General features: G+C 48.0%; 1 protein-coding gene across 1 annotated transcript in view; it reads right to left on the reverse strand.

Annotated features, from left to right (window-relative positions):
• The window catches only part of LOC147901134 (uncharacterized), a 467,121-nt gene that overhangs the window by 98,818 nt on the left and 340,405 nt on the right, over positions 1 to 27,898 (reverse strand). Inside the window, exons 33-35 of the mRNA XM_087376081.1 lie at positions 22,199 to 22,450; positions 21,916 to 22,080; positions 21,272 to 21,445 (exon numbers count right to left, since the gene is read on the reverse strand). Of these exons, the coding sequence (XP_087232207.1) occupies positions 21,272 to 21,445; positions 21,916 to 22,080; positions 22,199 to 22,450 (591 nt within the window). The remainder of the gene's footprint in view (positions 1 to 21,271; positions 21,446 to 21,915; positions 22,081 to 22,198; positions 22,451 to 27,898) is intronic.

The raw sequence follows: 27,898 nt of genomic DNA on the forward strand, positions 1-27,898 counted from the left end.
CGAACCGAAATGGCCCGAGAGGAGTCAAGTCTCTCATAGAATACCTGAGGCCCTGTAAGAGAAAGCCAAGCCACTAAGCCCCATGTCATAAAGAATGGGGAGTGGGCAAAGTGACTGAAAATCCTGGCTACCTCCATCCAAATCATCCTCGCCTGTCTGCAATCCCATAAACAATGCTGAATAGTCTCCGAAGCAGAGAGGCAACGAGGGCAAGTAGGGTCGGCTCCGAACCTGGATCTCCAAAGGTTCACTACAATCCCACCATGGATAGAAAGCCAAAAGAAGAGAGTGATCTTTCTATTCTTGTGGGATTTCTAGAGTCTCCTCCAGAAGCACCTCTGCAGATCCACAGTGATATCAAATGTCTCCCAATGAGGAACTCTGGAAGGTCTCCAACCTCTACTACTGAGCTGAAATCTCCTGGCATTACTGACCATGTAACGAAAGAAGGGGATGCTCTTCTCTCGATGCTCTGTGTCAATCCACTCCCACTCTCCAGGGTCCCACTGCAAATACCTAATGGGAACTCCTCGTAGAGCCAAAGCCTCCAAGACCCGGTGGAGAGTAGCTGGGGGTCTGGGTCAAGGAACCAATTTGAATCTAATCCCTGCACCAAAAGATCTACAACCCTGATAGGCTGAAAAGCAGACTCAAGCAAGATGTCCCCTGTGGATCTGAGCAATCTGCCACCATCCTGCACACTAAAAACTAAAGCATCGTCCTGTGCATCTCGAAAGGCCAAAACTTGAAGCGGAACACCGCCTCTCGTAAAAGTACGTGCCCAAGTGGAGCAAGTGAGTGGCATATCATCTGTGTCTATCCAATCCTCTGGAAGGGCTGCCTCAATGTGCAAGATCCTCCTTGCACTCCCTCCGTAGGTCGGGATAAGGTGTTCCACTCTACATCCTCCCATCGATGAGGATTATTAGTTGCAACATACAGGGCCTAGGTGGCGTCCCACATCGCCGCTGTAGACAGCTGATCAGCTTCATCCAGGTGTTACTGGGGGTTCCATTGATATCTTATTTATTTAGGAGCACACTGGATTCTAGAGATTGTGCCAAGTCAGCAAAGTTGCTTTCTCGCCATACTTTTTAGTCACCTGCCTTGGGCACCAGGGGGGGCACTTCTATTTCAGTTTCGCAGTCGATTCTCCCCTTCGTTGTTGGACACGGTGTCATTATTCCCTCTAGAGCTCAGTGGATGATTCTCTTGATTGGAGGGCGTAAGGTTGGTTTCCTTAACCTGTATGCCTCCAACAATAGAGGAGAACGTGTCATTATGTGCAAGGATTTGCTCTCCTGGGCCCCCATTGCGGATTCATGGGTGATTGGAGGTGACTTTAGCATGGTTGAGTTACCGTCAGACAAAAAAGGGGGTAGAGAAGGAAGACTTCACTCTTTGGAGAGAGCAGCTTGGGAAGCCTTCCTTTTTCACTACTGTGGCAGAGATACTTGGTTGGACGATGCTTTTCTTATTCAGCCACAGTCCCTCCTGTTCTCTTGGTCAAACAGGAGGCAGCAGATGCCTATTCATGCATGCATTGACAGATTCTATGTAGATGATTGGGCACTAGACAAAGGTGGATCGGTATGCATTGCTACCGGGGTTTCCACTTCAGACCACTTTCCTGTTGTGCTGGCTATCTTAGAGCCTCACTTGAGAGGCCGGTTTGCCAGCATCAGGATTCCAGATGCCTTGTACAGAGAGGAGGACCTTGCAGAGGCAGCCCTGCAGATACGGGTTTCTCATGTCCAGGGTGGGCAGCCATTGCCATCACAGGTAGCTGCTGCCCTTTCCTGTATTAGCAACTTCTACCTCTCAGTTGCTCGTACCAGGAGACGAGATATTCTCAGACGTGAGATTGGTGTTCGCTAGCAGTTGGCAGCTTTGCAGACGGAAGAGAGAAACGGTCTTCAGATGCTTGGATTCAGGAGCGCCTTGCTACAGCAAGGGCTCATGAGCAGGTATTGCTTGATCAGACAGCAGAGTATGCCTTTCATGCACGGGAGTCCTTCTGGATTCAGATGGGTGGCAGAGTCAATAAACACTTTTTCGCTACTCTTGGCCCTAGACATAGTAGAGAGAGTGTATCCCAGCTTATTGACTCACATGGGGTTTTACAGACAGATCCAGATGATGTCTTGCACATAGCTTCAGATTTTTATGCCGCCCTTCTTACTGCTGATCCTGAGACACGGGATAGAGAGAATGCTAGACAGGTTATTTGGCAGAGCATCCCTTTGTTGGTGAAACTTGATATGCATGTTTTGCTTGATGCACCTTTCACAAACACACAGTTTAGGACTGCGCTTTCAGCCTTTCACAAGGGCAAGTGCCCAGGTTCGGATGGCCTTACCCCTTCTTTTTTCATTGCATTTTGGGGACTTTGGTGAGATGCCCGGGTCGCTTACAGAGGGTCTCATCCACCTTATCCCGAAAGGAGGTTGCAAAAATCTAGTGTCTGAGTGGAGGCCTATCACACTTCTGGGGACTTGTTACAAGATTCTGGCCAAGGCAATCAGCCTTCGATTGCAGCCCCTTCTCCCATATCTTATTCATGACACTCAAACAATATTTGTGCATGGCAGAAGCATTTTTGATATCATTTTCTCTTTCTGGGAAGCTTCAGAGTGGGCCATGCAGAGAGGTCAGGGTCTAGCCATTCTACTTTTGGATTTTGAGAAAGCTTATGACACCCTTCTACGTTTTGGCTTTACTGATGCTTGGATTAGAGGCGTTTCCTCTTTGTATAGATCAGCCCACAGCCAGGTACTTATTGGTGGGGTAAGGGGTGAGAGATTTCAGATTTCCAGATCAGTTCGTCAGGGATGCTCGCTTGCTCATGGTCGAAGCTATGAGTATCTATGTTAGATCTCAAGCTGACATCTTTGGGCTGAGACTTCCCATTAGAAGGGAAGAGGAGTTACTTGACAATGAGTTGGCAAATGACACAACAGTTTACTTGGATGCCACTCCATAGACCCTCCAAACAGACCGAGCTGCTGCTCCTCCCCGCTCCCTTGCTGCACCCTCTCCCTCAGCCCGTCCCTCCCCCTCTCCCTTGCCCTCAGCCCCTCCCTCTCCCTCAGCTGCTCCCTCCCTTCCCCTCCTCCCCTTCATCCTGCCCCCTTCCTACTCGCTTCCTCTCCTCTCAGCCTGCTCCCCCGCCCCCTCCCCCTGCCTGCTCCCTCGCCCCCTCCCTGCTCCTCCGCCCCCTCCCTGCCTGCTCCCCCGTCCCCTCTCTGCCTCTCCGCCCCCTCCCTGCTTCTCATCCTGCCCCCTGCTCCCCCGCCCCCTCCCTGCCTCTCAGCCTGCCCCCTGCTCCCCCGCCCCCTCCCTGCCTCTTCGCCCCCTCCCTGCCTGCTCCCTCGCCCCCTCCCTGCCTCTCCGCCCCCTCTCTGCCTCTCCGCCCCCTCTCTGCCTCTCAGCCCGCCCCCTCCTCTCCCTCTCCTCCCCCTTCCCTTCACTCCCCACTCCCTCTCCTCCCCCTCTTAGCCTGCCTCGCCCCCTCCCTGCCCCTCCCTCTCCTTCCTCTCCCTCTCCTTCCTCTCTCGCAACCCTCTCCCTCCCAGCCCGCCCCCTTCCAGCTTCTCCTTCCTCTCCCTTTCCTATTCCTAGCCTGCCCCCTCCCTCCCTCTCAGCCTGCCCCTCTCTCCTTCAGCCTCTCAGCCTCTCCCCTTCACCCCTCCCCTTCTCTCCCCTTCCCCCTGCTCTCTTCTCGCCTCCTTTCCCTTTTTTCTGTCCCCCTTCTCTCCCGCAGCATTTTTTGGAGCGGAAGGAGCCTTTAATTTGTTAGAGTTGGCCTCCTCACCTCGATTGGCGATGGATACTCCGTCAGCCAATCCTACTCCACCTCCACCGGCCACGAAAACTATTACCTTTTCTAAAGACGAGTTGCAGCAGCTCAAGAAGGATGTAGAGATTGAATGCTCTACCACATTGCTAGCACGCATCTTCGGGTCTCACCCCTCCAGATCCCAAGCCAGAGACTGGATGCTTGCGGCTCTCCCCCCAGACCTCACTCCACGTTTGTTAGATGTTCGTCTTCTGGGACGAGGTTTTTTCCAGGTTGTTTTTGACACTCCAGAGGCTGCGAGCACTGTGCTCAAGGCTGAGTTTTTACACCTGGGACACAGGAAGATCTTCTTTGAAGCCTTTCATATTGGTTTCGACCCAGTGGAGGCAGATAAGAAAATCTTCTCGCTCTTCATCAGATTCCCCGGGCTTCCCCAAGTTTACCATCGACTTCTTTCTGTTATTGGGGAGCATTTTGGCGCAGTTGCTGAGATCCCACCCCTTCCTGGGTTGCCATTGACTGCAGCAGAGGCAACCAAGGCTGATGGGGTACCTAGAGTTAGGGTCCTTTGCAAGGATCCTAACCTCAAGATGGATCATGTTATGATCCAGCACCCGGATGGTTCCTTTTTTCGCCAGAGAGTAGAGATTTCAGGCAGACAGGATCAGTGCAGGATTTGCAGGACCTCTGGACACTTTGCCAGGGATTGCCCTAGGAAGAAGAAAAGGCCCAAGAAGCCCTCTGGTATAGCCATGGCCTCGACAGGGGGGACAGGGGGGTGGTATAGGTCCAGCACTTGCTCCTCGGCCTCGACAGAGGGGTGGTACAGGTCCAACACCTGCTCCTCGACCTTCGCATGGCGGTCCTCCTCAAATTGGTGGTGGTACAGGTCCAGCACCTGCTCCTCGGCCTCGACAGGGGGATGGTACAGGTCCTTCACCTGCTCCTCGACCCCCACCTACCTCAGGAGCACACGACGCTCTCCAGTGGGTTCCGGTACGTGTGCAGATCCCTCCTTCAGTTCACGAGGGTACCTTAGTGGACTCTGCTTCACCTCGAGCTGTCCCTCCAGTCTCACCTTGCACAGTCCGAGACACTAAAGCTTCGACCTCCTCCCCGGTTGCAGCTCCTTCCCTAGATCCAGCGGTGCCAGATGCTCTTCTTGAGGCAGGAGAGGTCTCCGCGGCTGGGGGCAGACACAGGATAGAGAGCATTCCTCACTTCCTCCCTTGGATAGGGGGAAGGGGATAGCTTACACTATTGATCCTCTTCCCTCACAAGGGATCCTTCGCACTCCGGTGTCTAACTTGCTCCACAGGAACTCGTTTTCAGCCTTGACAGAGGGTTCAGATTTCTCAGAGGAGGAGTTTGTGCCCGCTACTTTTGGGGAGCCAGTGATTGGGTTTCCTGTTGACAGGGCTTCTTCTTCAGGTGCCAGGGTTCTTTCCCTTGCTGATTTTCCACCACTTGGTTCCATCCCTCCCTCCTCGAACAGGAGGTCTTCCCCTGTTGAGGGGTTTGTTTCCGCCACTAGGTCAGGTAAGGTGTTCCACTCTACATCTTCCCGTCGATGAGGATTATTAGTTGGAACATACAGGGCCTAGGTGGTGTCCCACATCGCCGCCGTAGACAGTTGAGCTTCATCCAGGTGTTACTGGGGGTTCCATTGATATATTATTTATTCAAGAGCACAAGCTGGATTCTAGAGATTGTGCCAAGTCAGGCAAGTTGCTTTCTGGCCATACTTTTTGGTCGCCTGCCTTGGGCACCAGGGGGGGCACTTCTATTTCAGTTTTGCAGTCGGTTCTCCGCTTGGGCCATTTTGATTCGACGTCATCAAATTAAGTCTTGTTCGTTGGATGTGGTACCACACCTTCCTTTTACAGCTGTACATGCATCTGTGGATACTTCTTGGGAGATTCTAGCGAGCATAGCATCCTGGCTTATTTGGAGAGCCAAATGCACAAAGGCTTTGGAGGGTACTCAGGTTCATCCCTCGCACACTTTGGCTAGTATCTAGACAGACACCGTACATACTTTGATGGCCGTATGGATGAGTATGCAGGGAGACTCCCATGCAACCTCAGCTAGGAGGGCTTCTTTGTTCAGGGAATGGAAAGATTCTCCTTTCTTCTCTGAGACTCCTACAGGGTTGAGGTGGCACTCTCAGCCTCATCCTTGGTTGTTTTCCACCTCACTTTGAAGGGGTTTTATTTATCCTCATGATTTCATGATGTATTCCGCTTTGAGCTTGCTCTCGCGGGTTTTTTCTCTTAATAGAAGTCTCTTTCTTGAAAAAAAAAAAAAACTATTGTCCTTATACACATATGGCTCGGGACAATCACAAGGAGCACATGTCATTCCGTAACAAAACATTGTTGTACATTGGATATCATCCTCTGGATTACCTTGGTGCACCCACACTGCTCTCATCATTTCCCATGAGTCCCTGCAATTGCATTTACAATCTCAAGAAAATATTTACATCAGTATAGAGTCTTTTATGAGAGTGTCCACAATTCAAAGCCACCACCCACTAGCTATGTGCATAGCTATGTACCTACTCATCAGCATACAACAAGTGGAAAACGTATTCACAATATTATCCACACACCATCTTTGAGTCCAAAATGACTCCCTGGCATGAAAGACATACTCTACTCTCTGATCCAACATCTCTGATCCAACAATGACATCTGCTGAGCCCTTGCTGCAGCAAGGCACTTCTGAACCCAAGCATCTATAGGCCTCTTCTGCTCTTCCCTCTGAAGAGTAGAGCAGCCAACTGCTGGGGGACACCTATCTCTCACCTGAAGATCTCACCTCTCCTGAATCGAGCAACTGAGTGATAAAAGTCGCTAATATCTGAGAGGGCTGCTGCTATATTTGATGGGGAAAAAAGCCCATCGTGCATGTGAGATACCCAAGTTTGCAACACTGCTTCTATGAGGCCCTCCGCATAGTATGCATCTGGAATCCTGATACTGGTAGAGAGACTCCTCACATGAGGATCTGAAACATACAGAACAATTGGAAAGTGATATGAAGTGGACACCCTAGGTGTAATGCATATTGTCCCACCTCTGTCCAAAGCCCAATCATCCACATAAAATCTGTCAATACCTGCATGGATAGGCATCTACAACCTCCTGTTCGACCAAGAAAACAGGAGTGATTGCGGCTGATTTTGAAGAGCATCATCATGCCAGCATCCCTGTCACTATACTTAAAAAGGAAGTCATCCCAGGCTGCTCTCTCTAGGGAATGTAACCCACCTTTCCTACCACCTCTTTTGTCTGTGGGCATTTCAACCATGTTGAAATCACCCCAAATGATCCAAGACTCTGCAATGCATGACCAAGAAAGCAGCTCCTTCTAGAATAGGACACAGTCCCCTCTTGAATTGGGGGTATAAAGGAATAAGAAACCAACCTTACGCCCACCAATCAAAAGAATGACCCACTGAGCTCTAGAGGGAACTATGATCCCATTCAAAATCACCAAGGGTAGCATAGAAGAAGAAACAGAAATACAAGTACCTCCCCCAGTGCCCAAGGCGGATAACCAAAAAGTATGTTCTAAAAGAAGCTTACCCGACTTGGCACAATGCCTGACATCCAGTTTATGTTCTTGAATCATGAGGACATCAATGGGGATTCGTAGTGTTTTGGCTTTAGCAGCACAGGGAAGTTGGCCCGTGTTTCAGATGGATGTAAAATCCGCCTTTCTAAATGGAGATCTCAAGGAGGAGGTATACGTGGAACAACCACCAGGTTTTGTAATCCCCGGTTCAGAAGGTAAAGTATGTAAACTGAAGAAGGCACTTTATGGGCTGAAACAGGCCCCACGAGCATGGTACCAGTGGATTGGTGCTAACTTTTTGCGAAACAGGTTCAGGAGGAGCCCATATGATGCAAATTTGTATATCTTCAGAGAAGGAGGCAAGTGTATGATCATGGTCCTTTATGTGGACGACCTTGTCATAACAGGGAACCATGAGGAGAAGATCTTGCAGACAAAGCATTTGCTAGGACGAGAGTTTGAAATGACAGACCTCGTACTGATGCATTTCTGTTTGGGGATTGAAGTTTGGCAAGAGCCAAAACAGATCATCTCACAGCTGAAGTATGCTGGAGAGATACTGAAGGCATTTGGCATGGCTGAGTGCAAGATAGTTGGCACCCCTATGGAGATTGACGTGAAGCTCTCAAATACTATCATTCTTGCAATGCTCTAGTAAGTGTCTATTATTTTACATTTTTTGCAAAAGAATCCTCCTTGTACCTCCTTTATACCCTACCCTAATTATTTTTTGGTCCTATGCAGCATGATGAGAAGCTGGCTTCACCCCTCTGTACAACATACAGTCCATATTATTGATCCTACCATTTCTTCTAAGTTAAGAGATGCAAAGGAAACTCCCATCAGTATTTCCAACTGGTTCAGACACTGCAATTTTGAAGTAATTGATGTTTTGCTACTTTCATACCATAATAGGTATGTGGGTGACTACTTCTTTTAAGATTCTTCTTTAAGATTGAGAACTCTTGTAGCCTTTGATTTCCTAATGCTTTTTTCCTTATGCAATGACCACTGGAGTTTTGTTTCTATTGACATCCAACAGAAGCAATGCTTTATATTCAACTCTCTTAAAAACACACACAGAGAGCTGAAATTGTAAGTGCTGTGTGTGCTTTTTGAACTTAAAACTTCATTATTTTGATATCATACGAACTAAATTATATGTATTGCAGTAGTATTAGAAGGCTTCTAGATGCATTGGAACACTGTCCTCCTAATGTCTCTCTTTTGGATTCAATAGAGCCAATAAATCTAGAGGTAAAAAGTCATTCCCTCTACTAATGTCTATTTCATGCTATGCCTTTGAACTTATTGAATAATTTTGTTTTGTTCAGATGTTAACAGTTTCTAACATATCTTTCCAACTGTACAGATGGGTAGAGGGTACAAACTCCTCCTTTAAATCAAACTCTACCATGTCTACCAGAACTGCAAAAGAATTAATGAGTGAGAACTAGCGCCGGTGTGTGGAGGATCCCTGAAGGAGTAAAAGCGATAATCCCCTTACCTCTATCAAGAGGTGAAGAAGTAGGAACAAGAGAGAAAGGGGGCTGCTGATGGATCTCGGCCAAAATAGTAGCATTAGCATGGAGTAAGGCACGAGCTTCAGCAAGGGCTTGCTCCATAAGAGAAAGCTCCTCCCATGAACATCTGAAGAGACAGGAGCAACCTCATCAGCACAAGGAACCAAAACAGGAATGCATCAACCATAGCATGCTTCTGAAGTATCATCAAGCTGCCATAGCTCATGTGCCCATATCTGGCATGCCATAACGCCACATTTTGCATCGTAGCAGTGGGAGTGCTTATTGAAAATGCAAGATTGAATCTTTTCTCATAAATGTCAAGTTGAAAAAGACCCCAATAGGGATATTTTACAGATTTGGGTTTCTCACATACAGGGTGGAGCTGTCCACCCATCTCAGGTAGCTGCAGCCTTATCCGGAATTAGTGACTATTATCATATAGTCGCTGATTCTAGGAGACGTGAGATTCTCATATGTGAGATTGGTATACGCCAGCAGTTAGCGTCCCTTCAGAGGGAAGAGCAGACGAGGCCCACAGATGCTTGGATTCAAGAGCGCCTTGCTGCAGCAAGGGCTCATTTGCAGACATTGTTGGATCAGAGAGCAGAATATGCCTTTCATGCACGGGAATCCTTTTGGATTCAGATGGGTGGCAGGGTCAACAAACACTTTTTCTCTACTCATGGGCCCAGACATAGTAGAGATAGTGTTTCGCAGCTTGTTGACTCAAACGGGGTGTTACAGTCAGATCCTGATGCTGTCATGCGTAAAGCTTCTGATTTTTTTGCATCCCTTCTTACTGCAGATCTAGGCACACAGGCCATTGATGATGCCAGAAAGGTTATTTGGCAGTGTATGCCTGTATTGGTGAAGGGAGAGATGTATGTTTCTCTGGATGCACCTTTCACCAATGCAGAATTCAAGACTGCATTACTTGCCCTTCACAAGGGCAAGTGCCCAGGTTCAGATGGACTTACACCCTCCTTTTTTATTACTTTTTGGGCATTGATTGGTGATCACATTACATCAGCCCTGCAGGGCGTGTGGGACTTTGGTGAGATGCCGGACTCACTTACAGATGGTCTCATTCATCTCATCCCAAAGGGGGGTAATAGGAATCTTGTGTCTCAATGGAGACCCATCACTCTATTGGGCACTTTTTACAAGATTCTGGCGAAAGCCATTAGTCTACGGCTACAGGTTTTTCTTCCAGATTTGATTCATGACACGCAGACAGGGTTTGTGCATGGCAGAAGTATTTTTGATAATATTTTCTCATTTTGGGAGGCCTCAGAATGGGCCATGCAGAGCCGCCAGAGATTAGCCATTCTACTCTTGGACTTTGAGAAAGCTTACGATAGACTAGACTGGGATTTTTTAGAGGGTACTCTATCTCGCTTTGGTTTTTAAGATGCATGGATTAGGGAGTATCCTCTCTCTACAGATCAGCCCATAGCCAGTTGCTCATTGGGGGGGTAAGAGGGGACAGGTTTTAGATTTCCAGATCCGTCCGCCAGGGATGTCCTCTTGCCCCGTTTCTTTTTCTGTTTGTGGCGGAAGCTATGAGTATCTACATTAGATCTGAAGCTGATATTTATGGGCTGAGGCTTCCTATCCGCCGGGAAGAAGAGCCTGGATAGTGAGTTGGCAGATGAAACGGCTGTTTTTTTGGATGCCTCCCCCAGGACACTCACTTCCCTCTGGACAGTTGTTTTGCACGGCTGCAAGTGCACACATTAATTGGCATAAATCCAGTGGTTTTTAGATTTGCGAGGATGACACCCCGGATTGGGGTAATGATATTGGCTTCACTTGGGTACAGAGGGGCGTCTCCGTCAGATATTTGGGCTGCCAGGTTGGGGTGGGCATCTCTCCTTCACAACAGTTTGCTCCGGTGTTGGAAAGCATAAGAAGAAAGCTCCTTTTCTGGAGCTCAGCCAAACTTGACTTGGCCTCCAGGGTGGTGGTGGTTAACCAGGTTCTTCTAGCCACAGCATGGTTTGTATGCTCTTGTTGGTGCCACTCTAGGGATTGTATCACTCAGCTTAAGAGGCCTGTACGAAACTTTTTATGGAGTGGTCTAGATGGCACAACTGATGTTACAGCCAGGGTGGCTTGGGAGACCTTGATTCTTCCTACAAGAGAAGGGGGTTTGAATATCATCGACCCAGATCTACATTGCAGAACTTTACTCTGCAAGTTCGTTGTGAGAGGGCTTATGCCAGGGCAAGAGCCTTGGAAGGATATTTTTATCAGATGCATACAGTCTCGCACGCCCACTTCAGGAGAGGATTGGACACACAGTACTAGATGGGTTTTCACCACAGCCCACCTCAGGTCTCCCTCTTCCCCTCTTATGGTTGCTATCCTGAAAGCATGGGCGAGCTTCAGGAGTACTCTTCGCAGGATTCCCCCATCCACCCGTGAAGAGATTGAAAGGCAGCCTATCATGTGGAATGATAGGATTTTGGATGAGCTTGGCAGACCACTTGGGGCTTCTCCTTACATGCAATGGCCAAGATGGGAGAGGGGCCCTACATCTACAGTGTGAGCATGGAAAGCCTTCAGGAAGCTTCCTGCAGACCAACAGGCCCAAATGGTTCTTAATCTCAGAGGGAGTGCAGGGAGAGTCCAACAGATTGATGCAGCCTTGCCCTTGGATTGGGTGGACACAGATGACATGCCTATTACTTGCTCCACCTGGATGGGGGCATTTTCCAGATTGGGAGTTCCTTTACAGGTGATTGCTTTTCTTGACCCACATGAGGATGCCTTAGTATTTGATGTTTCTTCGGGGGGTAGGCTGTCCAAATCCACAGACAATATTTGTTGGAGGTACCGTTTCAGCTAGTCAGGATAGTGGGCTTCATGGAGCATGGCGCTCTTTCACAGTAGTACTTGGATCCTAACCCGCTTCTCCTCGCCCTTGGCTCATGGAGGCTGTGGCTCTATGGAGGTGTCCCAATTAAGTTTTTGCAGTGGGACCCTAGGAAATGGGAATGGATAGATGAAGGGCACCGAGAGAAGGGCATCCCCTTCTTTCGTTACACGGTCAGTAATGCCAGGAAATTCCAGCTCAGCTGTAGGGGTTGGAGGCCCACCAGAGCTCATCATTGGGAGAACTTTCAGATTCCTGCTGACTTGCAGAAAATTTTTTGGCAAAGACTCTGGAAATCGCACCGGAATAGAAAAATCACTCTCTTCTTTTGGCTTTCTATTCATGGTGGGATAGCAGTAAACCATTGGAGGTCCAAGTTTGGAGCTGACCCTTCTTGCCCTCGCTGCCTTTTTGCTTTGGAGACAATACAGCACTGCCTTTGGGATTGCAGACAGGCGAGAATCATATGGAAGGGGATTGCAAGACTTTTCAGCACTTTTGTTCGCCTACATTTCTATATGACCTGGGAATCAGTGGCTTGGCTTACTCTTTCAGGGCCCCATGTATTTTTTGAGAGACTTGATTCCTCTTGGGCTCTTCACATCCGACATCACCTTGTGGAGTCGTGCTCTCTAGAGGATGTTCCAGCCACTCTTTTCAGGGCTGCTCACTCCTCGGTCGACTCTCCATGGGAGATCCTAGCTAGCATTGCAGCATGGCACATTTGGAGAGCCAGATGCACTGAGGCTTTGGAGGATTCTCAGGTTCACCCTTCTCAGATCTTGGCCAGTACTTGGACAGATATGATACACACTCTGATGGCCATTTGGGCGACCCTGTAGGGATCATCTCGAGCAGCCTCCTCCAAGAGAGTTACTTTTCTCAGAGATTGGAGAGACTCTCCCTTCTTTACTGAGACTTCTACAGGGTTGAGATGGCATTTTCACAGCCCATTCTTGGCAGGACACGAGGTGCCACAAAGAGACTTCATGAAGAAAGCTATGCATTGATGACCGCAGTGATGGAAGCTCTAGTGGACCTACTAATTTTCAGGAAGCACAAACTAATCCTCAATGGTTGAATGCAATGAAATCATAAATGTCTTCTATCCAGAAGAATGCAACAAGTTGAGCTGCTGCTCCTCCCCGTTCCCCTGCTGCTCCCCCTCCCTCAGCCCGTCTCTCTCCCCCCTCAGCCTGTCCCTAGCCCCTCCCTGCTGCTTCCCCCCCTCCCCCCCTGCTGCTCCGCCCCCTCCCCCTGCCTGTCCCTCACTCCCTCCCTCTGTTCCCTGCTTCCGCCCCCTCCCCCTTGCTGTCCCACCCCCTCTCCCTGCCTCCGTCCCCTCCCCCCTGCTGCTCCGCTCCCTCTCCCTGCCTCCGCCCCTCCCCCCTGCTGCTCCCCTCTGCCCCCTGCTGTCCCGCCCCCTCTCCCTGCTGCTCCGTCCCCTCCCCCCTTGCTCCGCCCCCTCTCCCTGCTGCTCCCCCTCTCCCCCTGCCTCCGCCCCTTCCCCCCTGCTGCTCCGCTCCCTCTCCCTGCTGTCCCGCCCCCTCTCCTGCTGTCCCGCCCCCTCCCCTGCTGCTCCGCTCCCTCTCCCTGCTGTCCCGCCCCCTCTCCTGCTGTCCCGCCCCCTCCCCTGCTGTCCCGCCCCCTCCCTGCTTGCTCTCCCGCCCCCTCTCCTCCTCTCACTCCTCCCTTTCTTCTCCTCTCCCTTCCCCTCCCTCCTTGCCCCTCTCCCCTCTCAGCCTTAGCCCCTCTCCTCCTTCCCTCCCCTTCCCCCCTGCTTCCTCCTAGCCTCCTTTCCCCTCCCTTGCCCCTCGCAGTTTTTTGGAACGGAAGGAGCCTTTTTTCCTGTTCGAGTCGGCCTCCTCACCTTGATTGGCGATGGATTCCCCGTCAGCCAATCCTACTCCATCTCCACCGGCCGCGAAAACTATCACATTCTCTAAAGACGAGTTGCAGCAGCTCAGGAAGGATGTAGAGATTGAGTGCTCTACCACTTTGTTAGCACGCATCTTCGGGTCTCACCCTTCCAGATCCCAAGCCAGAGACTGGATGCTTGCGGCTCTCCCCCCAGACCTCGCTCCTCGATTGGTAGATGTTCGCCTTCTGGGACGAGGTTTCTTCCAGGTTGTTTTTGACACTCCAGAGGCTGCGAGCACTGTGCTCAAGGCCGAGCTTTTACACCTGGGACACAGGAAGATCTTCTTTGAAGCCTTTCACCTTGGTTTCGACCCAGTTGAGGCAGATAAGAAATTCTTTTCGCTCTTCATCAGGTTCCCCGGGCTTCCCCAGGTCTACTATCGACTTCTTTCTGTTATTGGGGAGCATTTTGGCGTAGTTGCTGAGATCCCACCCCTCCCTGGGTTGCCATTGACTGCAGCAGAGGCAACCAAGGCTGATGGGGTTCCTAGAGTTAGGGTCCTTTTCAAGGATCCTAACCTCGAGATGGACCACGTCATGATACAGCGCCCGGATGGTTCCTTTTTTCGCCAGAGAGTGGAGATTTCAGGCAGGCAGGACCAGTGCAGGATTTGCAGGACCTCGGGACACTTTGCCAGGGATTGTCCCAGAAAGAAGAAAAGGCCTAAGAAGACCTCTGGTACAGCTACCGCCTCAGGACATCGACAGGGGGGACAGGGGGGGAGATTAGACCCGGCACTTGCCCCTCGACCTCGACAGAGGGGTGGTACAGGTCCAGCTCCTGCTCCTCATTCTTCACGTGGCGGTCCTGCTCAGTCAGGTGGTGGTACAGGTCCAGTACCTATTCCTCGGCCTCACCAGGGGGGTGGTACAGGTCCTGCTCCTCGACCCCCACCTCCCTCAGGCACACGTGACGCTTTACAGTGGGTTCCAGTACGTGTGCAGGTCCCTCCTTCAGTTCACGAGGGTACCTTAGTAGATTCTGCTTCACCTCGAGCTGTCCTTCCTGTCTCACCTTGCACAGTCCGAGACGCTGAAGCTTCGACCTCCTCCCCAGTTGCAGCTTCTTCCTTAGATCCAGCACTGCCAGATGTTCCTCTTGAGGACGGAGAGATTTCCGCGGCTGGGCAGACACCGGGTAGAGAGCCTTCCTCACTCCCTCCCTTGGACAGGGGGAAGGGGATAGCTTACACTGTTGATCCTCTTCCCTCACAAGGGATCCTTCGTACTCCGGTGTCTGGATTGCTCCACAGGAACTCATTTTCAGCCTTGGCAGAGAGTTCAGATTTCCCAGAGGAGGAGTTTGTTCCCGCTACTTTTGGGGAGCCAGTGGTTGGATTTTCTATTGACAGGGCTTCTTCTTCAGGTGCCAGGATTCTTTCCCCTATTGACTTTCCTCCACTGGGTTCCTTCCCTCCATCCAGGAGGTCTTCCCCTGTTGAGGGGTTTGTTTCCGCCACTAGGTCGGGTAAGGTGTTCCACTCTACATCCTCCCGTCGATGAGGATTATCAGTTGGAACATACAGGGCCTAGGTGGCGTCCCACATCGCCGCCGCAGACAGCTGATCCGGGATCAGCTTCATCCAGGTGTTACTGGTGGTCCCATTGATATATTATTTATTCAAGAGCACAAGCTGGATTATAGAGATTGTGCCAAGTCAGGCAAGTTGCTCTCAGGACATACTTTTTGGTCGCCTGCATTGGGCACTAGGGGAGGCACTTCTATTTCAGTTTCGCAGTCGGTTCTCCCCTTAGTTGTTGGGCACGGAGTCATTATCCCCTCTAGAGCTCAGTGGATTATTCTCTTGATTGGAGGGCGTAAGGTTGGCTTCCTCAACCTATATGCCTCCAACATTAGAGGGGAACGTGTTCTTATGTGGAAGACTTTGCTCTCCTGGGCCCCCATTGTGGATTCTTGGGTGATTGGAGGTGACTTTAACATGGTCGAGTTACCTTCAGACAAAAAAGGGGGTAGAGAAGGCGGACTTCACTCTTTGGAGAGAGCAGCTTGGGATGCCTTCCTTTTCCATTTCTGTGGCAGAGATACTTGGTGTGATGATGCCTTTCTTATTCAGCCACAGTCCCTCCTGTTCTCTTGGTCGAACAGGAGGCAACAGATGCCTATTCATGCACGCATTGACAGATTTTATGTAGATGACTGGGCACTTGACAGAGGGGGATCGGTATGCATTGCTGCAGGGGTTTCCACCTCAGACCATTTCCCTGTTGTTTTGGCTATCTCAGAGCCTCACTTGAGAGGCCGATCAGCCAGCATCAGGATCCCAGATGCCTTTTACACAGAGGAGGACCTTACAGAGGCAGCCCTACGGGTATGGTTTGCTCATGTCCAGGGAGGGCAGCCACATCCTTCACATTTAGCCGCTGCCCTCTCTGGTATTAGTGACTTTTACTGCTCAGTTGCTTCTACCAGGAGACGAGATATTCTCAGACGTGAGATTGGTGTTCGCCAGCAGTTAGCAGCTTTGCAGAGGGAAGAGCAGAAACGGCCTTCAGATGCTTGGATTCAGGAGCGCCTTGCTGCAGCGAGGGCTCACTTGCAGTTATTGCTTGATCAGAGAGCAGAGTATGCCTTTCATGCACGGGAGTCCTTCTGGATTCAGATGGGTGGTAGAGTCAATAAACACTTCTTCTCTACTCTTGGCCCTAGACATAGTAGAGAGAGTGTATCTCAGCTTATTGACTCACATGGGGTTTTACAGACAGAGCCAGATGACGTCTTACGCATAGCTTCAGATTTCTATGCCACCCTCCTTACTGCTGATCCTGAGACACACGATATAGAGGATGCTAGACAGGCTATTTGGCAGAGTATCCCAGTGTTGGTGAATCCGGATTTGCATGTTCTACTTGACGCACCTTTCACCAACACAGAGTTCAGGACTGCACTTTCAGCCCTTCACAAGGGCAAGTGCCCAGGTTTAGATGGCCTCACTCCGTCTTTTTTCATTGCATTTTGGGATATGATTGGAGACTATATTACTTCAGCCATGCAGGCCATTTGGGACTCTGGCGAGATGCCTGAATCGCTTACAGAGGGCCTCATCCACCTTATCCCAAAAGGAGGTAGCAGAAATTTATTGTCCCAGTGGAGGCCTATCACACTTCTGGGGACTTGTTACAAGATTCTGGCCAAGGCTATCAGCCTCCGATTGCAGCCACTTCTCCCTGATCTTATCCACGACACTCAGACGGGATTTGTGCATGGCAGAAGTATTTTTGATAACATTTTTTCTTTCTGGGAAGCTTCAGAGTGGGCCGTGCAGAGTGGCCAGAATCTTGCCATTCTACTGTTGGATTTTGAAAAAGCTTATGACAGAGTAGATTGGAGTTTTTTAGAGGGCACCCTACTACGCTTTGGATTCACTGATGTTTGGATCAGAGGTGTTTCCTCTTTGTACAGATCAGCCCATAGCCAGGTACTTATTGGTGGGGTAAGGGGTGAGAGATTTCAGATTTCGAGATCAGTCCGTCAGGGATGCCCCCTTGCTCCTTTCCTTTTTTTATTCGTGGCCGAAGCTATGAGCATCTATGTTAGATCTCAAGCTGACATCTTTGGGCTGAGACTTCCTATCAGAAGAGAAGAGGAGCTGCTTGACAGTGAGTTGGCTGATGACACAGCGATTTATTTGGATGCCTCTCCACAGACATTGACTTCTTTCAGGACAGCATTGGATTTATTTTGCTTGGCGGCAGGGGCGCAGATAAATTGGCATAAATCCAATGGCTTTTGGATCAGTGATGAGGACACTCCAGTTTGGGGACTTGACATAGGGTTCACTTGGGTTCAGAGGGGTGTGCCTATCAGGTATTTGGGCTGCCAGGTCGGCTTGGGTATTTCTACCACGCAGCAGTTTGCTCCCGTGTTGGAGAGCATCAGAAGGAAGCTTCTCTTTTGGAGCTCAGCCAAGCTGGATCTTGCCTCTAGAGTTGTGGTGGTCAACCAGGTCCTTTTGGCCACGGCCTGGTTTATTTGTTCATGTTGGTGCCGTTCTAGGGACTGCATCATTCAGCTCAGAAGACCGATCAGGAACTTTCTCTGGAGTGGGCTTGATGGCACAGCAGATGCCTTAGCCAGGGTGGCTTGGGAGACCCTCATCCTCCCTACACAGGATGGGGGTCTCAATATTATTGATCCAGATTTACAGTACAGAGCCTTACTTTGCAAGATAGTGGTGCGAGGACTTATGCCAGGACAGGAACCGTGGAAGGACTTTCTTATCAGCAGCATACAGAGGTGCACACCTTCCTCAGGAGGAGACTGGATGAGCAGTGTTAGATGGATTTTCACCTCAGCACACCTCAGATCACCTTCATCCCCTCTCATGGTTGCCATTCTGAAAGCTTGGGCTAGTTTCAGAAGCTCTCTTCGGAGGATTCCTCCTTCCTCCCGGGAAGAGATTGATAGGCAGCCCATCATGTGGAACGACAGTATTTTAGATGATCGTGGCAGACCACTGGGTGCCTCACTCTACATGCAGTGGGCCAGGTGGGAGAGGGGACCTGCTTCTTCTTTGGGATCTTGGAAAGCCTTCCGTAGGCTTCCAGAGGAAACCAAGTCAGGGTTGATAGGACATCTCAGAGGGAGTGCAGGGAGGATCTTGCAGATTGAGTCAGCCCTTCCAGAGGCTTGGATAGACACAGATGATATGCCTCTCACTACCTCCATTTGGGCAGGTACTTTCTCGAGAGGCGGGGTTCCACTTCAGGTCTTAGCCTTCCGAGGTGCACAGGAGGATGCTTTGGTTTTCAGTGTCCAGGATGGTGGCAGATTGCTCAGATCTACAGATGATATATTGCTTGAGTCTGCTTTTCAGCCTATCAGGGTCGTAGGCCTTTTGATGCAGGGATCAGATTCAGAGTGGTTCTTAGACCCTGACCCCCAGTTACTCTCCACCGGGTCTTGGAGACTTTGGCTCTATGGAGGAGTTCCCATCAGGTATTTACAGTGGGACCCCGGAGAGTGGGAGTGGATTGACGCGGGGCATCGAGAGAAGACCATCCCCTTCTTTCGTTACACGGTCAGTAATGCCAGGAGATTTCAGCTCAGTAGTAGAGGTTGGAGACCCTCCAGAGTTCCTCATTGGGAGACTTTTGGTATTACTGCAGATCAGCAGAGGTACTTCTGGAGGAGGCTCTGGAAATCCCACAGGAATAGAAAGATCACTATCTTCTTTTGGCTTTCTATCCATGGAGGGATTGCAGTGAACCTTTGGAGGTCCAGATTCGGAGCCGACCCTACTTGCCCTCGTTGCCTTTCTGCTTCGGAGTCTATTCAGCATTGCTTATGGGATTGCAGACAGGCGAGATTGATTTGGATGGGGATAGCCAGGATCTTCAGTCACTTTGCCCATTCCCCACTCTTTATGACTTGGGGCTCGGTGGCTTGGCTTTCTCTTACAGGACCTCAGGTTTTCTATGAGGGACTTGACTCCTCCCGGGCCATTTCAGTTCGACATCATCGGGTTGAGCTCTGCTCGTTGGATGTGGTTACACACCGTCCTTTTACAGCTGTACATGCCTCTGTGGATACTTCTTGGGAGATTATAGCGAGCATAGCAGCCTGGCATATCTGGAGATCCAGATGCACAGAGGCTATGGAGGGTACTCAGGTTCATCCCTCGCACACATTGGCTAGTATCTGGACAGACATCGTACACACTCTGATGGCCGTATGGACGGGTATGCAGGGGGACTCCCGTGCAGCCTCAGCTAGGAGGGCTTCTTTCTTCAGGGAATGGAAGGATTCTCCTTTCTTCTCTGAATCTACTACAGGGTTGAGATGGCACTTTCAGCCTCAGCCTTGGTTTCTTTCCACCTCACTCTGAGGGGGTTTTTTATTATCCTCATGATTTCATGATGTATTCCGCTTTGAGCTTGCTCTCGCGGGTTTTTGTTCTTACTTAATAGAAGTCTTTTTCATGGAAAAAAGAAGAATGCAACATGGGAACTAGTAGCTCTACCAATGGGCATATTTGTCATTGGCGCGAAGGAGGTATACAAGGTGAAATATCATGCCAGTGGCGAAGTGGAAAAATATAAGGCACGCTTGGTTGCCCAGGGATATTCACAGGCAGAAGGCATTGACTATGAGGAGACATTTGCTCCTGTGGCCAAGATGACTACTATCAAGTATGCTGTGGCTATGGCTGCCTCATATGGTTGTCCAATATATCAGTTTGATGTCAAGACAACCTTCTTCAATGAAGACCTCGAAGAGGAGGTATATGTGAAGCAACATCCAGGCTTTAGTGTTGCAGGACAGGAACAGAAAGTGTGCAAGTTGTGGAAAGCATTATATGGTTTAAAACAAGCACCACGCGCTTGGTATCATCGCATACATGCTTGTCTACTGTCAAGTGAGCATAACTTGTATGTTTTGTAGGGACATGACTACATAGTCATCCTCATTTTATGTGTGTATGATACTACACTCACAGGCAATAATGCAGAGAAGATTGCAGCCATCAAGACCATGCTATTCTCAGAGTTTGAGATGACTGATTTGAGGCTGTTACAATATTGTTTGGGACTTGAGTTTTGGCAAACGGCACATGGCACTTCAGTCCAACTATGCCTTGAGTATAATTCAGCAATTTAATACGCAGGACAGCAAAGCCGTGTCTCCTCCTATGAGAAGGGGCTCAAACTTAGCAAGTATGATACTGCTGAGAAGTTTGATGGCACATTATACATGCACCTGGTTGGGAAGCTCATCTATTTGCGCTCTACCAGTTCCGAGAGAAGCTAAGGATGAGGGACATTTCCACAAGGTCAAGGGGGGTAGCCAAATGACATTGTGACCATGTGTACACTACCCACAGGTTGCTATATCCTTTCATCGATGAATTTGTGCAACCATGGTACTTTAGGTACCCTATATACTTCTTAGAGTATCACATCCATACCATTGAGGGGGGGTATGTAGGACATGGACATGTAAGGTAGTCTATATTTATTTATGTTATTTAGACTTGCTGTCGTTGTGTGACACTGTGGGTCCATATATATACCCAGTGGTCACTAGACGTACTATCACTTGTTTTGTGTTCATTCCTTATCCAAAGTTCACGTTGGTTCTCTCTCTCAAACGTTTTCTGTGTATGCTCATACTAGCATGTCACAAACATCTAATAGAACCATTAAAAAAAACAAAGAGACTTTCTTGCCTTAAGCCATTCCTTCACTTTCCTCATTACATTACATTACTTTTCCTGCAATTCCCTCATTACATTGTCTCATTACAGGTTTTAGGATCTTCACTTATGGACATTGAGAACAAAGACATTGACTGTGGTACAAACTCTTGGGTTCTCCAACCCAAAACCTTTTCAAATTGGATGCTTGCCAAAGTTATATCTTATGATAAAGCTTCATGCGTAAGCTAGCAAAATCTGCTGTCCAGCTCTCTCCCTCACTTCGTGTTCCTACACAAACTTTGAGCACATTTTACTTTCAATGGATCTAACACAATCACTGCTCATACATCTCTTTTAAATTACTTATTTAAATTACGTGAACAGAACCTTGAAAGGAAAGGATGAAAACCTCTTTCAGCTTAGTCTGTGCATTGTTGAGCTGCTGTTTGGTTGAATCTAGCTGACCTTGTGCTATAGCCAGCTGGGCCCTCTTTGGAGCCACAACCAAACAGACCAAGTAATAAGCATGCATAGCCCTCACCCACATGCAAATAGAAGTGCATGCTTTGGAAACCCTTGCAACCTACATCACGAAATTAGTATGGTTAAGGAAATTAATAATCACAATGCAGTACCGGTAGTAAATTTGATACAAAAACTATTCTCCCTTATTTATGGTCATTTAGATTTAACGTAGATCTGTACAGTAAAAATGTAGGGGAAGAAAAGATAGTTGCTGGTTCCAAATATGAATTTATTTCATGATTACAATCAAATTATTAACCAATGCTTGCAACATTTAGAGCTCAAGGAATGTGTGTTGCCATGCTAAATGACTTATATGTGTTTTGAAAATATTTCTGCTGGAATGTTATGTTCCTGTATTTGATGCCATTACCACATGTTCCCTCCCCCCCTCAAGAAATAGACTTCTATGAAGTATGAAAGAATCAGCCAAGAGCAAAGTATTCAAGGCAGAAATATATCGTACAGAGCATGAGAAACATGATTTTTAAAGTAATAAGGTATAGTGACAGCTATGCAGATTTACACCTGCTCTGGAGTGAAAGCTTCCATTTCAATGTATGGCTCAATTTTCTCAATGGTTGCGGCAGATATGTTGTCCTTGTCAAACTGAAGCAGTGAGTCTAAGAACTTCTGAGGATCAGTAAGCATTTTTGTACTTGGTTCCCAATAATCTGGAATCTTCTTCCCTAGCTGCTCACAGACATTAAAAAAAGACAGCAGCACTGAATAGGTAAAAGGATAAATTAATGATGCTAGCAGATCATCAAGATGCAACAAAATAGAAAGATTACTCCTCATTTGACCTTGCCTTGTTAGGATCTGGCACCATCTTTGGTGCTACATTGAACATAATGCAGGTGGCTTCCATGACCATCTTCACTCCTTCTGGGGGATTTTTCAATGATTTTACTTCCACAATATCAGCCTTTGTCAAATTTTTTAGTGCTGAAAGAGCATTTTCAAGAGCAGGCATGGCCTGATCAACATCACGCTGAGCACTGTCTGCGATGGCTTTTGCTTGAGCTGCTTGGACATTTGCTTCTGCTTCTTGCTTGGCAACCTGAAAGATTTATAGAGTTTCAAATTCAGAGCTGAGATTATTAACGTTGTGACAACAGATTGGGATCATGATTGGAGTTACTTCAAAGGGAAAATTTCCTCTTTTATATTCTTTATTTTACATGATGCCTCTACTTCAATCAACAATGGGTTTTCTAAGCTTTTCATTCATTTATCCACTCATCAGCATAGCGTGGGTTTGTGAAAATTTTGAGATCTTCAGATCAGTCAGGCAACTTTGGGTTGGCTTTTGCAATGCACAAGGAAATGAAAGACATTAACCATTTTTGAGAGGGGAGACAGCATGAAAGGTAGAAGATGGCTATTGGGGATTTTCAGTGATTCAACACCATTTTCCAGCCAGCTCAGTTAGGTTGATGGCCTCTCCACCTATCAAACTTCTTTTTAACCTTACCCAAGACCTAGTCCCATCTAGCTGTCATCTTGACATTAAAACCTAGCTATCCCAAGCAGCCTGGAAATCTGCCCTCTTTCCTTTTTTTATTTTTTGTCAACGAAAAGACTTCTACAAAGTATGAAAAAAACCCAAGAGCAATGCTCATGGCAAAAGTACATCATGCATAGCATGAAAAAACGAATACTCTTAAGTGGGTTAACAACCTACTCATTAAAAGAGCCAATGAAGCATGAAGGTTGAGGCTGAAAATGCCACCTCAAACCTATGGTGGGATCTGAGAGAAAAGGGGAGCCACTCCACTTCCCGAGAAAGATAGTCCTCCTAGCACAGGCCACCTGGGAACCTACATGCTCTATCCTCTTTCCAGTCTCTTGCATCCCATGTTTCCCAACATTGACACCGCATTATTGAGAACTTAAGCGTAACCTTTTGAGTTCTTTTTGGGAACTCATCCCATCTAGCTGACATCAAAACCCATAGGTATCCCAAGCAACCTAGAAATCTATCCTCTTGCAAGTCTCTTGGATGCCAAAATTTTCAACACTCGCACCAAATTATTGAGAATTGAAGCATAATCTGTTTTCGAGTGGTTAATAATGGAGCCCAAAGTTTGGCAAAAATCTTTTAAGGGGATAAAGTCATCAGCAAGCTCTTGGTTGACCAAGCATTGACCATCAGGAAGCGTAATCCAGGAAGCATTTCCTACTCCTGTTGGGAAGTTGTGGGAGAGAAGAGATGCATCATGACAAGAGTTGAGAACACAAGAGAAGACCAAAATGTGTGTTCTATTGATTGTGAGAGAGAAGCCTCACATTTATAGAGTGGGAGAATCTAGGTGCTTGAAGCTTCTTTCTTCTTCTCTTTTGCTTTCACATATGAAGCATTGGAAGAGCAACATGATGAAGGCATTCATATGTATATAAATCCAAAGCAAAAAGTGCATTTCACTATGTAAAGAAGATTTTGGAATGAAAAAACCCAAATTTAAGTTGACTTAGCCAACCATAAACAAAGCATTCTTCTAAAAAAGTACTTGTAGAAATAGTAGCAAACTAGAGAGCTCAATTTGCACTGATAAAGAGATCGTTAAAGGGGCTTCTTATGCAGAATGAAAGGTCTTATACCAAAGACGAGCCACCAAAGAGGAATTGTGCAATGTTTGTAAGAGATTACAAAGATATGGTGTTGTAGGCATAAAGTCAACCCTATGGTTGACCAATAGTACTTGGGTACTATATATACCAAGTACTTGTATTGTTTCATTTGAACATTTCTATTGGAGCTTTCTTGTGTGTGCACTCTTGCTCACTTGTGTTCACAACCTGTCTCCACTTTGTTCCTACATTTGGTATCAGAGCGCTTCCGTCTCTAGAGCCCATTCCCGCGCTTACTTCCAGACTCCCACAAGCTTGGTGCTCTAGTGCGCGTTCTTGGTTCTCACATTCAATTCTCCACCTTTTGTTTGAGGTAGCTCCAACAGTCCGGTGGCTATTTTTTGATCTTTTGAGGTCCGATTTCAACGTTTTTCAAAATTTCAGAGCTGCCCATGTACAAACAAATCTGTCCCGCAGCATTTCAAGTGGGGAAAGGGGGGGGGAACTGTTTTTTTCTATCCGTACAGTCCGTACGAATCTATTCGTTCAGTTGCGCGACATTGCCATGAGTCCGTACGACTTGTCGGAACCTGATTTCGAGCCCGTACGACTTATCAGAAGGCGATTCAAGTAGTTTTTGGCTGTTTTTGGGCGTTTCTGCTCAGATCTTGACCTTTCTCAGCTCCAGTCTCTCCCGGGTGTGTTCCAGCAGCTCCAAGCCTCTCCATACTTCTCCAGGCTCTTCTCTACACGTGTATTGTGTTCAGAAGTACTCCCGATAGCTTCATTTAGCTCCAAACAGCTCACTTCAGCTCCTTTGTCATCTACCAAAAAATGCCTTGTGGTCATTCATGCTTAAGAACATCTTGGTTGGTAAGGGCTTGTGGGATATTGTTAGTGGGGATGAGGTGAGGCCAGCAGGCTCATCTAAATCCAGCACAGCTTCTTCGGGTTAGACTATAGGCAGCAGACAACAGACTGCTACAGCCCCTCCTGTTATTGCCATAGCATCGACGGAAAAGCAGAAGAGGTTTGAGCGCCGCAGTGCCCAAGCGATGTTTTTGATTGCCACAAAGGTAAAGAGGCACATTATGACAACTATCAAGTCGTGCAATGATGCAAAGGCAGCATGGGAAAGATTGGCAAGCATGTATCATGTTATGAATGAGGCAAGAGCCATTGCCTTGACAAATCAGTGATCTACGTGATCAGCTCGCAAGTATTGATGAGGAAATAGAAGACAAGAAGCTCGTCTCTATTACTCTCAATAGCCTAGCGCCCTCATATGGCACATTCGTTACTTCATCGACCATTGTTCTCAGGGCAGCCCCACTCTCGTTCGATGAGTTAGTTGGGCTTTTGTTGCAGGAAGAGGAGAGATGCTCAAATTTTGCCAAAGCCTCTGGTCAGGGTGAGCAAGCACTTGCCATGGGTGGAAAAAGAAAATTTCAGAAAAAGTTTGAGCCAAAAAACAGCCATACAACTCAGCCCAAGGAGGGGAATGCAAGCAATTCAAGCAAAAATCAGAAAAATGGCAAATGCAATTATTGCAAGAAGCCAGGGCATTATATTGTAGAGTCTCAAAAAAGGATTGCCAATGAAAAGAAGAGGCAAAGGGACAGCTCTAGCAGTAATTTTGTTGGCCCCAGTAAAACTCATGCTTCAGATGCACATGGTGAAGCTCATCTTGCCCAAGGTGATAGAGATTTTGTGTTTGCTGCATTTAATGAGAAGATGGATGCCAGGGGGGATTTGAATGCTGAAAATCAATCAGGGGATGCTTCCCTTGTTGCAAGTGATACATGGTATATCGACAGTGGTGCTACTAAGCACATGACTCCTCGCCAGGAGTGGTTTGAGAGCATCACACCTGTTCATGGCAGACAGGTTACATGTGCCAATGATGCTTCTCAAGACATCATCGGAGTTGGGCACATTCCCATTCAGCTTGATAATGGGAAAGCTAAGTAGGTATGTTTCAGATTTGAGGCAAAATCTGATTTCAGCTTCAAACATTGCCCATGATCAACATATGTTGGTCGAATTTCAGGATAACCAATGCAGGATCAAGGATCCAAAGAAAGGGTATGAGGTTGTAGCAACAGGCACATATGACAGAGGCTTATACAAGCTTGATGCTCAGCCTTATGATCATAAGGTATTGGCTGTAGCAAACACTTCCCAGGCTGATTTATGGCATGCCAGGTTTGGACATGTCCATCACAGGGCATTGTCCTAGTTGTACAACAATAGTATGACTCGGGGAATGCCAAAATTACAGCAACCAGCAAATGAAGTGTGTGAGGGGTGTGCACTGTGAGGGGTGTGCACTTGGCAAATTGCATCGCTTGCCATTCAGTAAACAAGGCAAGAATTGGGTCAAGGCAACCAGCGTGTTTCAGATAGTGCACAGTGATGTATGTGGCCCCATGACTATTCCCACGCATAGAGGAGCAAGGTACTTTGTGACCTTTATAGATGACTTCTCCAGGTTTACATGGCTTTTTCTCATGAAGGAAAAATCTGAGGTGTTCTATTGGTTTCAAGAGTTCAAAGCTATGGCTGAGAACCAAACCAATTCTAGAATTGGAACACTCAACTCATATAGAGAGGGAGAGTACATGTCACATGCATTCCAGGGATTTTTAAAGCAGCATGGGATTAAACATCACTTGACATGCCCTTACACACCACAGCAGAATCCACTCCCTGAGAGGAAGAATCGTACTCTCATAGAAATGACAAGATGCATGCTGAAATTCAAGAGAGTCTCAAAGGCTTTTTGGGGAGAAGCAATTGTGACAGCCACTTATATTCACAACAAATGCCCTGCCAAAGCTTTGGTTAATGTGACTCCATTTGAAAAGTGAAAAAGTGATATATTCCATCCAAAACGAATCATACAACAGGTGGGAGAGAAAGTACTCTATCCCTAGCCTCAACAATGTGGCTAAAAAGCCATGAAGGTGGTCTAAAATGCCACGACATCCCAAAAGGGGTCAAATGAAAAAATAATGAGCAGTCCCATGTCCTCATGAAGGATAAAAGTCTCCCGCGAGCTGCCAAAGAGGTGCCTGTACACCGCTCCCACTGACTCCTGAGAGTGAAGATAATCTCCGCCCAAATGGAAGCAAGAGTGTTAGCCTCCGTGCATAAATGGCCCCCAAGGACAAAAGAACATCGCGAACACCATATCCGCCATAGGGTAATACTAGAAATCACCTCCCAGGCTGACCCTGCAGGTGAAGTAGGCCTGGAATCCTGAGCTAGTACTGGTACCAAAAGTAAGTCCTGCGGCTCCATGATGCTAACATCTGTGGGACCCCGTCTCTGGCGATACTGCATGGAGAAACCGTGGTCTCCTGGCTCTGACTCATAGAGGGCAAAGGCTCCAAATCCTCTCCCCCATAGGGCAGTGCCCCATGTCATCAGAAAGGACTCGGATGTAACATATGATAACATCCTGAAGATGCCTGTCCAAACCACTCTAGAGCTGGGGCAGCTCCATAAACAATGCTTACTAGATGCCTCTGCAAGCTGACAACGCATACACAAGGAGGGTCTACCCATCTGCTAAAGCCAAGTACCCACAGGTATACCCCTATGAATAGTGAGCCAAAGAAAGTAGGAGAATTTCCTGGCTCTACTGATGCCCCAAAAGTGAGTTCAGTAGCTCAGCAAGAGCTCTGCAGTAAGTCCCTGTGCGTGCCAATGCTGTGAGGCAGATGGTAGGTGATGAGAGTCTCTCTGCTGAAGCCTGTAACCTGCCCTCGTCGAGTACTGGAAAAAAGAAAGAGGACGAGCACCTGCCACCGGAGCAGGCCACGCCCACTCACCTGGGTCCCAGTCAAGCTGTGACTCCATTTGAGGGTTTGTATGGCTTTAAGCCAAAGGTTAGTCATTTCAGAATTTTGCATATGCTTTGGTTCCAGATGCA

Source organism: Dipteris shenzhenensis, chromosome 6 (assembly GCF_047967505.1).
Source record: "Dipteris shenzhenensis isolate YYH24624 ecotype China chromosome 6, Dip_SZ_1.0, whole genome shotgun sequence".
NCBI classification, from domain to species: domain Eukaryota; kingdom Viridiplantae; phylum Streptophyta; class Polypodiopsida; order Gleicheniales; family Dipteridaceae; genus Dipteris; species Dipteris shenzhenensis.